The 20,599-nt window shown below is 37.4% G+C and overlaps 1 protein-coding gene across 2 annotated transcripts in view; it reads right to left on the bottom strand.

The window, feature by feature from the left end:
• The window catches only part of LOC130419054 (disabled homolog 2-interacting protein-like), a 119,415-nt gene that overhangs the window by 90,029 nt on the left and 8,787 nt on the right, over positions 1-20,599 (bottom strand). The window contains exons 3-4 of one of the 2 annotated variants that reach the window (XM_056745447.1): positions 9,401-9,522; positions 7,729-7,855 (exon numbers count right to left, since the gene is read on the bottom strand). In XM_056745447.1, the coding sequence (XP_056601425.1) occupies positions 7,729-7,855; positions 9,401-9,522 (249 nt within the window). Of the gene's footprint in view, positions 1-6,165; positions 6,235-7,728; positions 7,856-9,400; positions 9,523-20,599 lie in introns of those variants that run through there. The other variant, XM_056745451.1, reaches the window with a different exon arrangement.

The raw sequence follows: 20,599 nt of genomic DNA on the forward strand, positions 1-20,599 counted from the left end.
AAGAACAAAAGGTAAATGAATGCTGCACGCCGGCTTCCTTTTAGGGAACTACCTTAAGGGAACTACCAAGCTTGAAGTGCAGAACAACGAAGTACAGAGACAAAATATAACCATGGATACAAAATCTACCTTATATATGTAAACAGTAAAAGATGTTGCAACATGTCATTTTAATGGGTTACATAAAGTCTTTTATTTAGTTTTGTTACTCACCACTGAGATAAACTAAAGTAAATTGAAGTTATAAGGAAAACAATACTTCTGACTTTTCACATTATTCACATTTGATGTTCTTAATTTTTTCAACAGTAATTCCAATGAACTCTCACGTCATATGCAGAAACTGGCACAGCAGGGTTCCTAATAAACAAACTAAAATCATAACACTCAGATCCAAACCCCTTCACATAAAAGACACTGAGACAATCATATTTTCATCTTTACCATTTTGCAACAAAAATATGTTTAAACTTATATAATTATTTTTGTTGTTCTTTTTTTTAACTCATGCCTGCAAATACTCAGTCCAGTTGAGTTTTAGTGGCATAGCTTATTTATTTGCTATGAAAAATAGACGATCTGACAATATCTTATATCTGAAGTAAGTCAGACAGAACATGGAACTTTGAAGTTGTGTTTAGATTCTAAATCATTATCATCTAATGCTACGTTCACACCAAACGCAAATTAAGCGATTTGTGCGAGTAAATCACATACAGAGTCAATGCAAAGATGGGAATAGATATAAACTCACAACGAGAATGAAGCACAGCGATAGCCATGAACGCACGTCAAACGCATCATCCGTGCAAGTTATACAAATTTCAACTTGAACACTCCCCGTCGCGCAATGTTTTATGTGAAACTTGCACAAAAATAAAAAACTATTCCCGTAATAAAGAGGAACGTGATGCTTTGCGTTTGGTGTGCACACAGGATTACAGACATCAGACAGAAAAGTCTGTTTCTGCAGATGAGCAAACAATAATAAAAAAAGCTATAATATAATAGATGTCTCCGAGATGTGTGTGCTATCAGGCTCTGTGTAGCAAAAGTTATGTGCTTTTAAATTGAAACGCATTAGTATAAAAATGGTTAGTATAAAAATTAATTTAAAACATAAATTGATTATTTTGGCGCATCGAATAATCTTAGCAATCTGGTACATTTTTTTATTCTTTCATGGAGTTCTTATTCTTCAGAAATGAATGCTTCTTTGCATAAATGGAAGGTTGCCCAGACTGAGATTAGATTTGTTTTTGAGAGAAATGTGATAGCACTGTCGCATTCAAGCAGAGACGTGTTGATTAATCTCTTTCTCTTTCTCTCTCTCTCTCTCTCTCTCTCCCTCACTTTATCAGCTTATTACTAAGCAACATCGCAAAAGTTTTTGTCTCACACGGAGACTCTTTTAGGTATATTTTTAAATACAATAGCGTTTGGCAGAGCAGATGAACATGTGTCTCAACACAGTCTTAACACAGTTTATTAAGGCCCTAGCAAGGGCTGAACAATTCAACATCAAACTTTATCTATTCTCTTGGGTTTCCATGACGACGCCTCCTTTGAGACGTTGGAACTCCAGAGTGGAGAAGTCCCATAAAACTCTCATACACACAAACACCCTAAAGATAAAACTACAGACAAAAGACAATATAAAGACATTCTTCACAAGATATTCAATTTGATGAAAGCGCGCGCACACTACTACACACCCAGACACACACACACACACACACACAAACACACTTTAGTCTAATAATTAGAGAGACCTCTGGTGTCAAAGCAGACAGAATGTAGCTCCCACAGGCAAGAGGGGAGTCAAAAAGAAAGAGGAATGGGATTAGAAAGAGAGAGAGAGAGAGAGAGGGAATGACTAAGAATGATTTTCTTGTTTATCACTTTCTGAAAAACTATAGTAATTCCCCCTCTCCTGCCCCACTTTCCTCTCTCTCCTCCTCTTCACTCAAACAGAAAGAAAAAGTGAAGTAGGACGAAAAGCATCCAGACCTATTTCCATCTCAATAAGGGGCCAGGGATCTCTCAAGAAATATATTTTTTTCAACTCCCAAAACACCTTGAAGAGTTTTATGTCTTTTAATCTGTGTCAATAAACTCTGACTGTCTGATTTATATTCTAGCAAACTCCCAAAACCTGAGAAACTTAACCTTTAGAAGAGACATACATGCTGCTTTTACAATTTATTTCTTTTCGGGGAAACATCAGCACCAAAATATTGATGACTCATCATGAAGTGCATAGATTTTTATCCAGTCAAATGCGCTAGGCCAGGGGATTGGAAATTCCCATCCCCAAATAGCTAAATCATGGTTTAAAGGTCCAATGTGTAATATTTTGAAGGATCTACAGGATTTCCAACTGTGTCTTCAGATGTGTATAAACACCTTAAATAATAAAGCGTTAGGTTCTTATTAACTTATGGCAAAGAAGCAAAAACGTGGCAACATCTTTGTGCTGTCTTAACCACCGTAGTACTTCAAAATGACAGGGGAGGAGTGGAGTGAGCCATTGGTTGCAATTCGCAACCTCATAACTAGATGCCGCCAAATTTCTTACACTGGACCTTTAAGGCTAGAATTAAACTAAAGCCTTTAGGCAATTCAAAAATGATATGCTATACCCCTTGATATGTTCCCAAAATACTTTTATAGTTTTAATAGAAAATAAATCAACACAGGAAGGAAAACAGCTTTCGTGTCTGACTAACTACCATGCTGGTGTCAAGACCAAATTCTCCTTGAATCTATTTTTTATGAATTAGATTCAACACAGCATTTCCTTAGCAATGTTCTGACAACCAAAGTGGTGCCAAGTTTTTTTGAGGTTTAAACTGCACAGATGCTATTTTGGCTTTAACCAGAATTTGGCAGAAAATAGTGAACAGCACATTTATAAAAGTGTTTGGAACCAAATTTTCCTGGAACTCACAATGCTGTTTAACAAATGGTAACAAATTATATATTTAAATCAGAAACAAACCTTTAATGAAAATTAGTATTATTATTCAATTATCATTATAATTTTAGATGAAATAAAAACCTTGATAACTGTAACCTGTTTGAAAAGCTTAAAATGAGTTACAGAAAGTAAAGACAGATCTTAAATAAGAGTTTACAGTTGATTGAACTAAGCAGAAGGCTGAACTAAAGCACGTGCAAAGCACTCGTTGTCAAAAAAACACAGACATCAGTTTCACTCACCGCATGCAGTTCATGTCCGGCATCTTTTAGCGCTGGGACGGCTCCATAAATCAGTTTCAAACGATCTCCAAATCCAGCGTTATATCCACCGTTTATATAACATTCTTCACCCAAATGCAGATAACAAACAAACACCTGAACTTCGTGAATGTATGCTCTCTCTCTATCCTGAACACAAAAAAGTGTTGTCTGCGCATGCTCCTTCTCCTGCTCTCCTGTTGCCATGCCGCATGTTTTTCTGGGAGAATTGTACAATAAGGGACAAAGAAAAGTTGTTTTATATGTTTGAAAAAAACGTTCTGAAACCTGTGCGATTGCTGGGGGAGTGTATTGAGCACAGAAATACTACGTAATACGCCCAACTCGTTTTTGACAAGTTGACCATGTTAAGCATGAGAAGACAGCACCTTTAACATTGTAAAGAAGTCAGAATGCATGAAACACTGTTGCATGGCCGCTTTAAAGAGTACATAATATGAGATCATGAAAATTACATTTCATGCAGTTTGTAATGTTGCCGTTTGAAAGCAAGCAGTCTGCCAAGTTGTAAATCCGAAGGTGAATGAATAACAAAGTTATTGGCTTAGAAAAAGTTGAAAAGAGTCGACTCTGAATCACGCAAATGAGTCGTCTCTAGTCCGATTCGCGTACCGCCGAGGATTTAGTTAACTACATATAGTCCCCGCCTACGTTTTGCTAGGACTGATAACGAAACGTTTCCCGGTAATTCTCCCCATCAGTGTTTGATTCCCGACACCTGCCCTATGTCATTTTTCCTTGTTAGTCACTTCATAAACCCCTTGTATTCATTGTCCCATGTCGTTTCGTTGCCTTCCTACTACTACTCATACGAGTACCCACCTTTCGTGTCTTCGTCTCTTGATTACCTTGTTCCTGTTTGCCGTGCCCATTTCCCAGTCCCGTTTTTGGACTTATTATTTATATTATCTTGGACCTTGTTCGTTTTGCCCCCTTGTGGGATATTTTAGTTTTAATTCTTGTTTTGTTTATCGTGTTTCCCCATCGAGGGTTCTTTACTTTATTAATAAAAGCATTTTTGTGTAACCCTTTGTCTGCCTGCGCCTGGATTCTGTCTCACCATTCATGACAAATCAGACTTTAAAAGCATAGATTAGCACCTTGCTAATATGAATATATAGAATTACAGAGACATGATTAGATGTCCTTGGCTGGCAGAGGATTTTAAGTATTTAAATGATGTTTATGTTTTTCATCAGTCTTTCTACTCACTCTCTTATCTGTAATTACATTCTCTTACAATCATATCCTCTATATCAGATGTGGTTCTCCACTTTACCTGCAGTAGATGACAGAAGATATAATCAAGACTCCACAGTATGAAATGCTTCTTACATTAATTTACATAAATGCTTTCGATTGTACACAGATATGAACGGTTTTGGATCTTCATCTAATCCTGAAGCTTTCAATTCCCTCTTTTAAAATAAAAATGAAACGTTCGAATACTATTTGCAATACATACTGTTTATGGCTGCCTCATGAAGTTCAATGAATGTGTCTAGCAATAAAGGTTTAAATGCATTGTTTGGGTTTGATTAACAAAACAGTTTTTGTGTTTATGTAATATTTAGTTTAAAAGTATTTATTTAAGCATTTTAACTTATTCATTTTTTCAACAGCGTGCACATTTGTTGAAATGCGTTTCCATGGCAGAGGATGAAATTATAGGAGGGCATACTCCACCAGGGCAGGACAGTTCTACTGTGTCATTTGAGGCTATATTTTGGGATATTTTAAAGTTTGGCCTGTGTGTATGTTAAGCTCAACTACAGTGAACTCCTTTGGCATGTATGACTTTGTTCCTTCTGTCTGTATTCATTTGCATGCATGTTAATACCACTCTATCTGCAGTCTCCCTTTGTAATCTTTCTATATCTCTCTTTGTCCAGTGTACCAGCCCAGTTGGACCTTGAACGTCCCATTTCTAAAATATTTTAGTGCTTGACTCATTCAGCTAACCACATTCTTCCAGACAAAAGCGCAAATGTTCCTCTCTGTAAACCAGCAGTTCTGCACCACACTCTCTACATACAGACAATGGAAAATACTCAAATCAAATCTCCTTTCAGAGAAGATTGAAATATGGGAGTGAAAATGTGAGAGAGTTTGAGATAAAAAGCATTCACGCACACACACAAATGCTCTTCAAATCAGAAACTATGAGAACAAGCTTTTAGAGATGGACAGACAGCAAAAAATATGCAATTTACATCCTGTCTGAACACTGTCCTATGCATCAACATCTTTCAATAAGGATTTGGCAACATTAAGATCATTATAAAATCTGATAAGTCCCTGCAACTTAGCTAGTCTATTTGTACTCATTTGACTAACTTATTCTGATCAAAAGGTCTAAGTCCACAAACAACTACACAGAACACAAAAAAAGTGTGATAATGTCTCTAGTTTTATGAATAAAATTAAATCACAGACGTAACTCACATAGCAAGCAAAACTCAAAAGAATTCAGCAGGTTGTGATTTCCTTACTTCCTATTTAGTGCCTGAGAAAACCTTTGAAAAATGTAAAAGCACTCCACTTGATGCCTCCAATCTATCACCTTAGCAAAAAAAATTATCAAGTGACCAAACATAAACATGACTTTGATTCATGCGCACTGATTGAAAACTGCTCATATAATATATTTGAAAAAAATAACTATTCTCTTATTTCAAAAAGGTAAAACTCAATCTGATTTCGTCTCGTTTTGTTCTCAATATGCATTCGACAGCCAATAAAAAGACTTTGGGCTGTCTGCAAGCTTGACGTCTGCAACTGGGACTAGTTCACAAAACAATCCCATAAATCCCCCTTACTTAAACACTATATCTCCTGCACTGAGACTCAAAACAAGCACTGCCGGTCCCTCTTCCTGCTGCTCCCCCATCAGTAAAAACTTACCAGACTGACCCTCCGATTCAGGGCTTGTCTCAGACTCCATAACCTCAATGATGCTGAACTACAGTCCAACAACTGAAATAGTGCCGAGAGAGAGCGAGAGCGAGAGCGAGAGAGAGAGAGAGAGAGAGAGAGAGAGAGAGAGAGAGAAAGAGAGAGATCGTAGAGAGGTGTTCCCTCACTCTGAGTGTCGAGGAGCAAACTGTGCCCCAACTGTTGTTCTATGTTTGTCTACTGTTTGAGAAAGAGAAACAGAGAGAAAGAGACAGAGCGGGAGAGAGAGAATGGAGGAATGTGATGTGAATGTTGATCACCTATTCCAATAATTCTCATTCTCTCTTCTGCTCCGCAGTGGCATTTATAATAAATCATGTGTTGACAATGACACTAACAAAGATCTTTACTGAAATTTAAGTGGGATTTGGCACAGAGTAGCTAGAGCTCCATACTACAATTTTAGCCCATATTGTGAACATTTAATGGGCTGCTGTTCATCAGTCTTAATTTAATAAATTTATTTTTACTGCATGCATTTTATTGTTGTAGAGTAGTTAAGAAAGAAATGAAAGTTTTTTTTTCTACTCAACCACTCAGAAAAATGTCCTATTGAATAGAGTGGTACCAAAGTTTTGCTTTCTCGTTCCCCCTCATGTATAACAAGGAAGGATCTAAATGAGATTTGATCAGGAGCTGGGAGAATTAGTTCAGTTACTCTTTTATCTATCTGCATAGTACAGAAAAAAGTGTTAGAAAAATAAAAAAAATGATATAGCCAGCACAACACTATTAAAATGAAGTCTCATGTTTTTAGATCTGAGTCTGAGAAAAAAAACTGTTTACTAAAGTTTTGCATATTTCTTGTCGGTGTTTGTGTTTATTTGGGAGACTTCAAACTTCAGAGAATATCAGGGTGCAACATTTGCATTTATCGTGATGTGATGAAATCAGTAGTCATACTGTCAGTCTTTAAGCATGTATATAAACTAAAGTTTAACCACACAGCTATTTTCAGATTTTCACTTTTTACATATTTAAATATATTAATCATATTTAAAACAGCTTGGGTGTTACATTTCACTGGCATAAGTATATTACAAACTCTATTATGTTTAAGGGGTGATTATGCTTATTGCACAATGCTCTTGAAAACTTCATTTTGATTGGTCAATTGCGTCGTTCAACGATTACAACTGCTACACCTGGTAACACACTACCAACCTGTTTAACCTCTTTTCTAATGCCAACATGAATTTATTGCCGACCAATAAATAACACAGTTTAAAAATGACATTCCGCTTAAAATCATCTGCAGTAAATATCACCCTCTGCTGACCACAATAAAAATGACATGTAAGGACTGAATATGATTCAGCAAGAGGAACTTCATTACACTGTAAATCATTACTGGAGGCCAGCAGATTGCTTATTATATTTGATATATTCAGTACACAGTACAATTAAGTTAGTCAACTATTCATATTAATAGGAATAAATACAACAAGCATAAAGCTTGTAATGAGCTCTTGTCGCTTTATAAAGTACTGCAGGAGTACAGCAGACACTCACTGTTGTCCACTGACAGGTGCCATTGAAACTCAGGAAACTGCGTCTCCACGGGAACACTGATGGTGCGGCGGAGCAGTCTGGATCGGCAGGTGTCACTCCTCTTCTCCTGCAGGAGCAGAGGGTGGATCTGAAGTGGACACATGAAGAAGATAGACAGCATTGATTTGTACTTTTGGCTCCCTTCTCATCTCAAGTTTTATACATTTAGTCTGAATGGAAGTTAGAAAGACAATTAGACGCAGAAATATATGCTATAATTAAATACAAGAACCCAGATGGATAGAATTAATTAGTCTTCCATTTAGTTGAATTACGTATTGAATGTGTTTATATGCGTGTCTGTACGTACTGTATCTATACTTGGGAAACATTAGGAATGTCCTATTTTGTAAATACCATATATACATATCATTTTAAATCTTAAAATTAACAACATTTTCTGTTTTATCATTCCCCCATAATTGTACAGTCATTTAAAGTATTCGCATACAAAAACAACAGAAGTTGTGTCTACCAGTTGGCAATGTTTTTGTGTCTATGAGTCTTAATATTTTTTATATTTATGTATACTGTATGTATTGTCACACCAATAAAGCTTTTTTAATATTATGACATAGCAAAGAAGCAGCTGGGCAGCTTACTGTCTACAACCTTGCTTATCTTTCCAGAATCCTGTTTCCCCAGATTCAGCAACTCATCAAACGTGTGTGATACAGTGCGTCCCTCTTTTCCTGGCCGACACCGAATTTGTCCTTTAGAAAATTTCAGGCATAACAATCTGGATAACTGGCAGTACAGACTAATATAAAGTGAATTTTCAAGTGATATTTATCGTCACAAAAATTCTTCACTTTTTTAAGATTTGCCTGCCAGATGAATTCTCAGAAGAAGCCAACAAGGTACAACCAGGAACTATTTTATATGAAAAAACTTTTTGTTGAGTAAAGTCACTTAAAGAAACAGATATATTGACGTAAGTAGAACTAGCTCAAATTTGTGGATAAAACAGTGTTTTTATTAATTTTAACAAATGTGCATTTGCTGATGTATAAATACTGACATGGTCTTATTCAGTCAATACTAAATATATCAAGATTATATATTTTTACTGAATTTACTTTACATAGTAATGTAGACAACAGTTAATTGCAAATAAATACATTTTTTAGCTGGGTTTACACATGCATATGCACACTTATGTATACTGTATGTGTGTATGCAGTTTAATTTTCACAGAAATCTCAGAGAAACAGTCTTTTCTTTAGCAGAAAGGCTAAAGTGTGCTCAGTAATAGAGGAGAGGAGACTTATTTTAGAGCTGCTCTCTGGTTGATAACACAAGCTTTGACATCCAGCGTGAGCTATAAGGGAGCAGAAAACTCTATATCGACCATACCATACAACATGAATCCTTAGCAAGACGGGGCCCTTTATTGATTGTCCCTATAAGTCACTGCGGGCCTTGGCTGCCACTGCAAAGCGGGAGCACAGGGACTTTAAAGAGCCTGCTGATGTAACACACTACTGCACATGTCACAATGACAAACTACAATACATGTTGCTAACATGCTTTACGCTCCCATGCGCTTGCAAGCACGCATACTTGAACAATAAACCAATAAGTCTTCCTTTCTTGCTTTCATTCTTTCTTTCGTAAACCGTGTGTTTAATACCTCTTCCTTATCCAGCAGCAGCATCTGATAGTCAGTGACCACACAGAACTTGGGGTTCCACACAGCATGTTCAGCACATGGTTGACCACATGACAACCAGTGACCTGGAGGTCCACTCATATCTGATAGAAAGAAGGGACAGAAGAAAGAATTATGGTAATGACAAAGAAATAGCTCCTGGAAAAACAGACGCTGACAGATGTTGTCCGCTTGTTTGGACTCCTTGTATTTACAGAAAAGTCTAGGTTTCCCATTAGCTCGAAGGGTCGAGCAAAACCTCACAAGTTCTGCAAAGACAAACAGCTCCTGAAACTGTAGCAAACACATCTTCCAAATGAAACAAGAGCGGCGGAACACATTTATATGGTAATGAGCCCCCTGCCCGCAAGCTCTTGGAACGAGATTTCCAAATATTTCACAGAGTAAGAAAACTTGTCATTTTAATTTGCGTTTGATATAGAAGCTGTGTTTAAAGTGAATAACAGCATGGTTCCTGTTGTGTTGCTTTAGCTGTGAGACGCATATGAGGTGCAGATGTATTTACAACTTCATTTTACTAAAGAACATTGAAAAAAGCTGCTGGACTCCCTTCTCATTCGCAATCCAGATGAAAATCTCTGGATCTTATGGTGACTTTCACAGCGAAATACTTAAGTTGACGTTTGGCCGTCATGTTGTTAGAAGTGTGTTTAGAGGTAACATATGACAGGATAACAAAGTATGCAGTCAAATTACCTCAAAAATACCTTTATAACTACTGTATATACTCTCAGTCTTGTGTCGTCTATTGTAGGAACAGTTCCCCCCCAAAAAAAAATTCTGTCACCATTTACTCACCCTTGTGTTGTTCCAAATCTGTATAAATGTCTTTGCTCTGATGAACACAGAGAAAGATATTTGGGAGGATGTTTGTAACCAAACAGTTCTTTGTCACCTCTGACCTTACAAAGATAGTCAAAAGTGCCCCAGAACTGTTTGCTTTCCTACATTCTCAAAATATCAAAGTTTTCCTACTATGGTAGTCAATGGTGCCCAATACCTATTTGGTTTAAATCATTCTTCCAAATATCTTTCACTATGTTCATCCGAACAAATACATTTAAACAGATTTGGAACAACTCGAGGGTGAGTAAAGAAAGACAGAATTTCTTTTTTGGATGAACTATCTATCCCTTTAAGGTGTTAAGGAGATGTTCAAAGAATTCAAACAAAACTGGAACCTGCATTGTGTTTCCTGCTCAATAAAGGAATAATATCTGAACAACAAAATGTTCCCTCTGGGTAAATGCCTCGATCTGACCCCTTGAGAGTTTCCTCTAATGAAAGAAACACTTCAAAATCCACATCACTCTCTATGTTCTTCATGTTTGTACATGTCTTAACATTTACATTTAGTCATTTAGCAGACAATTTTATCCAAAGCGACTTTCAAATGAGGTAAACAAAAGAACCAATTGGAACAACATAAGGAGAAAAAAAGCATAAGTGCAGGAAAAACTGGTCTCATATTGCCCACCACAGTAAACAAAGCAAAGGATTTTTTGTAAAGAGTAGAAAAGAAACAGGAGACAGAATTAATCAGTCAGGTGTTGACGGAAAAAGATGTGTTTTCAGTCGATTCTTAAAGATGGCTACATATCTTGTAGCAGCGAGTAAATCATTCCACAAATGTAGAACAGATCCATTTTTCATCAGAATTTGATGTCAGCAACAATAGGGAGCCAATGTAACTTAATGAAGAGAGGAGTGGCATGTGCTCTCTTAAGTTCATTGAAGACCACTCTTGCCACTGCATTCTGATCATCTGTAGAGGTTTGGCTGTGCAAGCTGGAAGTCCAGCTAGTAGAGCATTGCAATAGTCCAGTATGGACAGGACAATATCCTGGACTAGGGCTTGCGTGGCATGCTTGGACAAGAAAGGTCAAATTTTCGTAATGTTGTTTAGGATGAATCTACAGGACCGGGTGGTGCTGGTGACATGATCCGTGAAGTTTGGCTGATCATCGATTACCACTCCCAGGTTTCTGGCCGTTGTGGAAGGTGTGATGTTCGAATAAGCCTTGTTGAATGGAGAGGTTGTGTTGAGTCTTTGGGTCGGCCAGGATTACAAGCAGTTCTGTTTTTGCAAGGTTCAACTGCAGGTGATGGTCCTTCATCCAGAGTGAAATGTCACTCAGGCATGCTGAAATGTGTGCAGCAACAGTCGGATCGTCACGCTGAAATGACAAGTCGAGTTGAATATCATCTGTATAGCAGTTATAGGAAAAGCCATGTTTCTGAATGACATAACCTAGGGATGTCATGTATTTGGAAAAGAGCAACAGTCCAAGCACTGAGCCCTGAGGCACCTCTGGCTTCTTTAAGAAGCAGATGGCCAGAATCACACAGTTGATAGGGTTTGGAGAGTGCATCTGCTAATCATCCACTTCCCAAACACCACAGTGTTTCACATTCATTGATGAGTGGAGGGCCACCCTTTTCTATTCACGCTGCCCTCTCTGTTACCTCAGTGCACACACACGTACTAGAATGCATGCTCGCTTATGCTTCCGCTTTCGAGGTTGAAAGACAGACACACGAACTGGCCAGGATTTGAGAGACAATGCCAAACCATAGAATACAGCATCGCTTGAGGTAAGTAAAATCTAAATAATGTATCAGTATTCACTGCGATTATTCACGAGTACAAACATGATTTTTCTAGAGTACGACAGAGCAAACCGATAGCATTGTACGTTAGGAACATTATGTTCAGCATCTATATTATTTCCAGCCAAAAAAGCAGTCGCCATTAGGGACATTTGACAAACACAATTTCTGTCGTTTAAAATGAGCAGCGTGTCTACACAACGGAGCTATTAGCATCACGCCCACCCTTGACATTTATAATGATGATCTTTCTGCGCTATATCCTCTAATATCCTTATTCAGCACCAAAAGCACTTTGTTTAACCCTTTCCACATCGCTCTAATCGTGCTTCAATCATGAAAAATGTTAATGTCGTGACATAAAATTACTCATATTCGGATACATTTTGCTTCATTTTTTGATGGCTCTATTTGTGAATTCCCATTTCACTGTTTGTTGTGCCATATTATCACCATTTATATCTATGGAGCCAATGATTAAATTACTACTATAGCTATTGTATTCTTTATAGATTGAGTCACATAATTCTGCTCTTAAAACGCACCAGATTGCAGCTTTAAAAAAATCTTTAAAATATGCAAATTTTTCTTACGGGGGAGCATTCCCACATTTGCGTCACTGTACTGTACATGACTGTGCAAAACTGTATCCATCAGTATGCTTTTACATTGTACAAACAATTCCAAGACCCATATCTTCATTTTCTTAGCTGAACCTGTAAGAAATTCTGTGTATGCGAGTATTCATTCAACATCCAGTAATCTTGCAATAGAAAAGATCTTGGGGCGGCTTCCCGGACAAAGATTTGGTTATGCCAAGACTAGGCCTTAGTTAAATTAGGACATTTAAGCAGTTTTTACAATCATGCTGTACAAAAAACATTACTGATGTCTATTTGTATTTGATGTGACAAAACAATGACACTGATGAATTTTAAGATATGTCAGTGCAAGCTGTATTCAGTTTAGACAGCTCTAACATTTATTTTAGTCCTGGACTAGTCTAAACCCTGTACGGGAACCGCCCACTTATATTTTAATTTAACATGATCATCCATCTGCATTAGAATTGCCGTGCTCCTTCAGAATGCTGTATAGTGTGTGTGTGCTCTGACTGTGTGCAGTTGATGCCAGCTGGATAATGAGCATTACATGTAATCGCCTTCTTGAATCCATACACACACATAATGTCATGATTTTTTAATGTTTTGGTTTGTTTTCTCCTTCCCTGTCTGATTTCTTTATTAGTTGATTAGTCCCTCACCTGTTTCTGTTTTCCTTGATTGTGATTCCCTTGTATTTAAGTTCTTTGTTTTCCTCAGTTTGAGGTTGATTATTGTTTTATGTTAACGTGTGTTTTCTCCTGGTTCTTGGTTTTCGTTTGTGGATTTATAATTAAAGTACCTTTTGGTTTATACCCCGTTGTCGCATACATAGGTAGAAGCTGAGATTTGTCAATTTAAAACAACCATCATGCACACAAACACACGCGTACACACATTTGCAAAAGAGCAGCATATGGCCAGGTACAGATTGTTAGAAGCTGTGATTTCTCTTCAAAGACAGAAGTAGTTTTGAAGTGGCCAATCTGTTTTCCTCACAGCGAGTTCACATGAAGACATGGAGAGAGACCTATAGTGTAACAGTAGTAAACTTTAAGTAGACGTTTAAGGATGCTGCAAGTGAACTTGAACAGGTATAGGCTTACTTGTAGCACATTGCTATAGTAAGTGTATGAAAGTACACTTTGAAGTATATGATCAGTAAACTAGTTTTTATAATGCAAGTATACTCAAGTTTTTTTTTCTTTGAGTTACTGTAGATACCACTATAGGGGGGGTAAAATGAGCCATTTTTTACTTATGTGGTCCTCAAGATGAATGAGGCATAAGTTCAATAAAAGTGGTTAATCTAATTTAAGGATGTTTTCTATCAATCGAAATTCTAAGATCAAATAGGTTTTAAAAATATGTCTTATAAAAAAGTGCTCCTGTGGCTCAGTTTTCCCCATGGGGGTAAGCTGAACCATATGGAGATATACAAGGCATCCAACTGAATTTGAATAATCACCATGTTTTTAAAGATTTACCTTCTCAAAAAGTAATTCAATCATTATCTTCCCTTAAAAATACTAAAAAAAGTTAAGCTAACTTAAACAAAAAAATAACCAAATAAAACTTTACGTTACAATCTTATGTTATATTATTATATTATATATTATTATTAGGCTAATATTATTAAAAATGACGTTCAAATTTATGAAAATATCGAGCGAGTCACTTCACAAAACATTAACATGTCGCCAGGTGACGCTTTTTGGAATTATGTGCTTTAGGAACTCTTAGACAGGTTGACCCCATAGACACCCATTATATGAAGCAGAGAGGGCTGTGGATTTACCAAACAATCTTCTTTGTGGTCCCACTCAAGAAAAAATGTCTTGAGGGTGAGTAAAAAAACAGCAAATTTGAATTTTTGGCTGAACTATCCCTTCAATTTGAATCATCGACACTAGCTCAATTTAACCCACAGCATTTGACTTACTTTGCGCCATAGATGCCACATTGGAAGAAACTAGCAGTATTACAAATTCAGGCTACTATTTAGCAAAATTATTTGCATGGAATTATATGTTAGTAAATCACCAACATGCATCATAAATGTTTTTAGACCTGGATACATTTGCTTTGATGTACCAGCCATTACAGCTGTTGAGCAAAAAATGTTTTGAAAGTCAATTTATGCTGTCCAGTTCTCACATCAAATGACAAATGACAACAAAAGTGTTAAGTCACAGAGTTACCCACTGGCTCATCTTACCCCTCTCCCCCATTATATTGTTTTATATTATTTAAGAGTACAGTGCAAAGGGTGAGTATCAGATGACCTGCTGTCTCATTCCATATCTTGATGTGGTCTTATTTCCTGTTACTTTTACGTGCTTTTTAGTATTTTAGGGCTTCGCGCTAATTAGGGGAAATTAGGGTTAGGGTTAGGTTAGAGATAAAGCCAGCGGTACTCTACACTTCAAAATGACCACTGTTGTGATTTATAAAATGATTTATTTCGTTATCATTCCGAGAAATTAATAATTTTAGAATTATAGCCTTTGCTCTTTTAATCTGCCAAATTCGTTCGTGATGTGGTAACATGAAGGAGGAGATTACTTTATTCCAGTGCCAAAATGAAGCCCATATCAGTGCAACAACATGCACACACGGGAGGGGAGAGGAGGAGAGAATATAAACACACGTACAGAGAAAGAAAGAGGGAGATTTATTGGAAGAGTGAAATGAAGGAGATAAAGAGGTGTGTCTCTTGTCCTTACTGACTTCAACCCCGCAGTTACCCTGTGGAATACTGTATAACATGATTACAGCCAGCCATCTCTTTCACATATATATATATATTTCATACTGAAAATATATATTTGATGCCCTCTCTCTGCAGTGCACAGCTGTTGCCCTACTAAATAAACTAAGGAAAAAAGAAAATTAAACATTCAAGAGCTGCATTTTGATAAAAATGAGCACAACATTGATGTTCAGTATTGAATAGACATTAGGCAAGCAAAATTGATTCAGCAATTTTGTCAGAAAAACAAAGAGAAATGATAACACATACAAAAATGTGATGATAAAAACAAGGATGTCAAGGTTTTCATATTTGTTTTCTCATAATTAAACTAAAAATTGATTGTGTCTCGTGTCAACTCTTTCTTAAAGGCACTTTTTAGTATGCATGATCTAAAGGTCAAGCGCAGCTTGGAAATCAGTGCTCATCAAACAGCAGATAAAACAATCAGTTAAAGGTTCTGTGTGTAAGTTTGAGAGGCCACTATTGGCGATGTAGGAAATTGCAACCTACAGCTCCACTACCCCCCTCTTCCTCCCATTAGAGAAGCTACGGTTGCCGTCACAGGACAAAAGGGTTCCGTAAATGATAGCGGCCATTATCGGTGGTGTTGATAATTGCAACCTACGTCTCACAGGCGAACAACAGACCGAAGCTAAGGACACAGGATAGAGATGTCGTCGTCTGAGACAGCAGAGAGTAACCTTTGCAAGTCAAGTGATGAGGTTTATTTACAAAGAAAAATAAATACAATTTACTCTAATCGTTATAGTGAATATTATTGTTACTTTATTAAAATTGTGTCAGTGATTTATTCGCTTATTTTGCATAGCATTGTTTGGCACGGTAACTTGGTTCATTATTTACAGCCTATTGAAACGGCTTGCTAATGCTAAAGGCGTGTAATCTAACCGCGAAAGTCTTAGCAGACGTTTTTCTCATCATCACAGAGTCAATCAGAGGAATTAACACAGGTAGTAAGAGGGAGAGGAAGAGGGCGGAGAGGTAGGGGTGTTGGAGATGCAGGCAGGGCGAGGAGTGGCAGAGGAGCTAACGTTGCCCGTGAGGACCACACAAGAGAGGATGTGGGAGCTAAGCAGTATTATAATATAACTTAAACCCGATTTATGCAAAGTATGATTGTAAACATAATTTCTAACTTGATTTGCACACGGCCATGCAACAATGACTGATGCTACAATTTCAAAGTGCTAAAAATTAGCAAGGAACAACACTACTTCACTTGGTGATCAGCTCATCTATTAGCTTAGGCTATCAAACAAACAGTTCACTTATATTGCGGAAATTAGGCAAACTTACTGGTCCAGCAGAAAGCTGGCAACTTCGGCGTCGCTTAGCAAACCCGTTTTCTGCTTCAGTGCCCTCCTTTTTGAAAAGAACTACGCAGATGTTTATTCGGGTTTTTTATCTCGACTTGGCCTTGCTGCATCGTATTTTCTATTTTTTGACGACACAGATTGACGCTGTGTCGGCTCGTGTGCAGCGTATGTGTGGTCCTTGTCCGCCATTAGTGCAAATTTCACTTCTAACTGCAACAAAGAACCGTTTCTATTTCTAATAAAAAACACGACAAGTAAATTTTGTTAGTGTTCTCGCTCTTCTTCTGCTAATCCTTCTATGTAGTGGCTTTGCAAGCTGCCTCCAAAACACAGCCGAAGAAGAAGAACATGGTGAAACGCGCTCAGTTTGTCCGTGTAGTGTTACTATAGAAACATGACTGTGCAATTCGATAAATTACATGTTAGGGTGTGCCCGCGGTGAATATACATAAAATGGCTCATTGTAAGGTATTTCTTCACCACTCACAACATAGTTTTGTATTATACATTACATTTTGGTAAATAAATACTTCAAAATACTACACACTGTACCTTTAACAGGCTGTACACTATCTAGTAAAGAGATAACATTAAAATACCATGTTTACATGTGTATGATTTACAGTAATCAGAATTCCGTGAAGCAGCGTGTTGTTTATGATTCTGGAAGAACATATTTAGATCTAATACATATAATGGGGATAGACATTGCAATGCTCTGTCAGGTCAGGAATAATAAAAATGAGACCTGCAAATGTTTCCTGATCCAGTAAGAAAAGTAAGTAATATAGTAACAGTGCAGAGGATTGAGCATCACTTAAAGCTCAAAATAATGTATTACTGCTTGAAATTTGGAATTATATACAGTACACATGCTTACAAAAAATGACTATAAGCTATTCATACATTTATTTGCTGATGGACAGACAGATGATGAATATATGTAGACTGATAGACAGAAGCATAGAATGTTAAATCATGTTAAATCATGTGAGAGAACTCGACGCAATATAATTGCTTTAAAGGGTGCTGCGACGATGTGTCATGCATTCTTATCATGCTTAACATGGTCAACTTGTCATAAAACGAGTTAGGCGAATTACTTAGTATTTCAGTTCTCGATATAGTCCCCCAGCAATCATACAAGTTTAGGAATGAATTGTTTGAACACATAAAACTGCTTCGTAACTATTTGTCTTAGTCCCTTATTGGACAATTCTCCTGGAAAAGCACACGGCACGGCCACAGGATGCATCGTATGATTTTGGAAATAATCGTAAAGCTGTATCTATCTTTTATAAATGTGATCAAACTAAATACTCTTCGAAGATACAAAGTATGCATTAGCAATACTCCTCTAGAGGTACTCAAGATAAATATAAGATTGTCAGAAACGGCGCGTGCTAGGGCCTCTTAAAAAAAAAGAAAAAAAAGCTCAATTATATTTTTATTTATTTCAATGAAGCTTAAAAAGAACCTGAATAATTATATCATTGTATGATATGGAAGCCTTATAAAAACCTCAGATGAAATTATATTAAGTAGGTCAGAGAGTAATACGGTGGTTGATCTCTCTCTCTCTCTCTCTCTCTCTCTCGTTCTGCACCCAGCTGCTCAGGTCTGCATGTATTCATGTGCTCTACTGTATTTCAAGCTCTAATGATCCCAACGTGTGGATAGTGAATCCTTAAGTGCACAAACAGTCACAATGTTCCATGTCCATTATGAATAATTATTGATTTCTAATATTCAAAATGTAACCCTAACCCTAACCCTTAATACAATACAAAGACACATAAACAAAGCTGTCACACATAGATAAGGCGAATTTACATTTTCCATGTGAATTAGAAACAAACATCTGCTTATTCTATGTCAATGCTTATTAAATATGAAGCAAAACATGAATCATAGTTGAATACATTTACATCACACACAAACACACCTGTTGAGAATGTGTAGCAAAGCACTGCGTAGAAAATATGTCCATCTTTCAATCTCACAACAGAAATATACACGCGCACCTGCTCTGGCTGGAAAGATTAGGCAGGTCTGCAGAAAAGTCCATAAAAAACCTCCAACTGAGAGGTGAAACAGCAAACCAACAACAAGGACGACTATAAGGAGGAAAATAAGCGCAAGGCAGAGCTTACTGATGTTTACCTGAAAGAAAATCGCTGGGAATGTTCTCCTGTATGTTCATTGTTTCCAGTTACTCCTTCCGAGCGTAAGCAGTGTATGTGTACGTGAGAGAATGTGTGAGGATATACCGCTGCCATGCTTGTGAGAGTGAGTGTTTGTTCTGTACAACTCGCTTTGTTGATAGAAAGAGAAACAAAAGGAGGTGAATTACTAGTGTCATTGGCTATCTCTAATTCTCAGAGACTGGGAGGTGAAAGGAATGATCTATACTGTACAAAGAAAATGTGAAGAAAGAGAAGAAAGAGATGTAGACTAAATGTATTTGGAGCAGACAGAGAGAGGGAGAGAGATGAGATGCTAAAACCCGAACCTAACCAACACAGAAACCTGTTGACTTCAGATGTAAGGCAAAGCATGATTTGAACTCTGTTTTAACATGCTTCTCTATATTTTTAAAGGAATATTATTATAAATTACCACCAAATTACAAATTCAATTCGTGCTTAATATGCACCTTATGCAAATGTGTGCAACTGCCTGATGAATGACAGTGAAAACGGATTGATTTCTCTAGGATTGATTTCCTTGGGGACAATAGTGTCTCAGTCTGGATCATTAGCTAAACGTCTGATGTATAAGGCACACAAAATGGGAAAAACTTCGGAATGAAACCTGCTATTGAGTCCAGAACTTCCAATATCAGTCTGACGGTCTGGCCCTAATCGAGACTAGGCAATATAGCTGGCCAGTTATTTACCATACAGCACAGAAGAGGGAGTTCAACAGTAAGCCTCATCTCTATGTTTTTAGGGCTGTAAAGCATTGTATCTCTAACTCGCATTACCATCATAACAGGGTTTGATGCCTCACAAGAAGCTGTTCATAAAGCAGCTTTCAAAAAATACAAGTGCAAACTCATTAAATGCAGAAAACATATAGGTGTGTTTACATGAAGTAGAAAAATGCAACAAATAAAACGACTAACGGCATTGTGAGGGCTGTTGGAACAGCTCACCATCCTCAGGCAATGAAGGTGCATGACCTGTAATACACATTTTGTCACGATCACCAGTTTGATTGCCCTGCAAATCCACTAGAGGCCACTCCCCTCATCACCCGGAGTGACAATACACTACATTTCCCATAAACCTTTGGACTCATTAGTCAGTATAACACTTACATGTGTCTAGTTATCTTTTACTCCTCTATCTGGTTCATTCATTCAGTCAGTCATTGCAAAGTCTTGTTGTCAGGTCTCGGGTTTGTTCTTCCTTTGCCCTCTCTCATTTTTTCCTTTGTTTCTGTTTCTATGTTTCTCCGGCACGCTCAGCTGATGCTGTTTGGCAATCAGCCGATCGCCTCGATCCTACGCACCGGTTCTTTGTTTCCTTCAACATTTTCTCCTCTTTATATTCCTCTCTTGTTCTTTCTTTCATTGCTGTTGCTTTGGTTTAATTACTTCGCTGTAGCCAATTCTTTATCAGTCTTGTCATCTTTTGATTACCTTAGTTAATCTAGCTGATATTTTTACCCTTTTGGAGCCACCTGGATTGTTCAGCCGCTTGGACTCTCACCACTGGCATGACCCTCACCTGAACGAGTTTGCTTTTCCCCTCGGACTCTGTTTGCGTTTCAACTGACCCTCGCCTGTTGGATTACGAGCTTGCCTTTCCTCTCGGACTCTGTACCCACCTTGATCGACTTCGCACCCCTC

Source organism: Triplophysa dalaica, chromosome 4 (genome assembly GCF_015846415.1).
Source record: "Triplophysa dalaica isolate WHDGS20190420 chromosome 4, ASM1584641v1, whole genome shotgun sequence".
NCBI classification, from domain to species: Eukaryota; Metazoa; Chordata; class Actinopteri; order Cypriniformes; family Nemacheilidae; genus Triplophysa; species Triplophysa dalaica.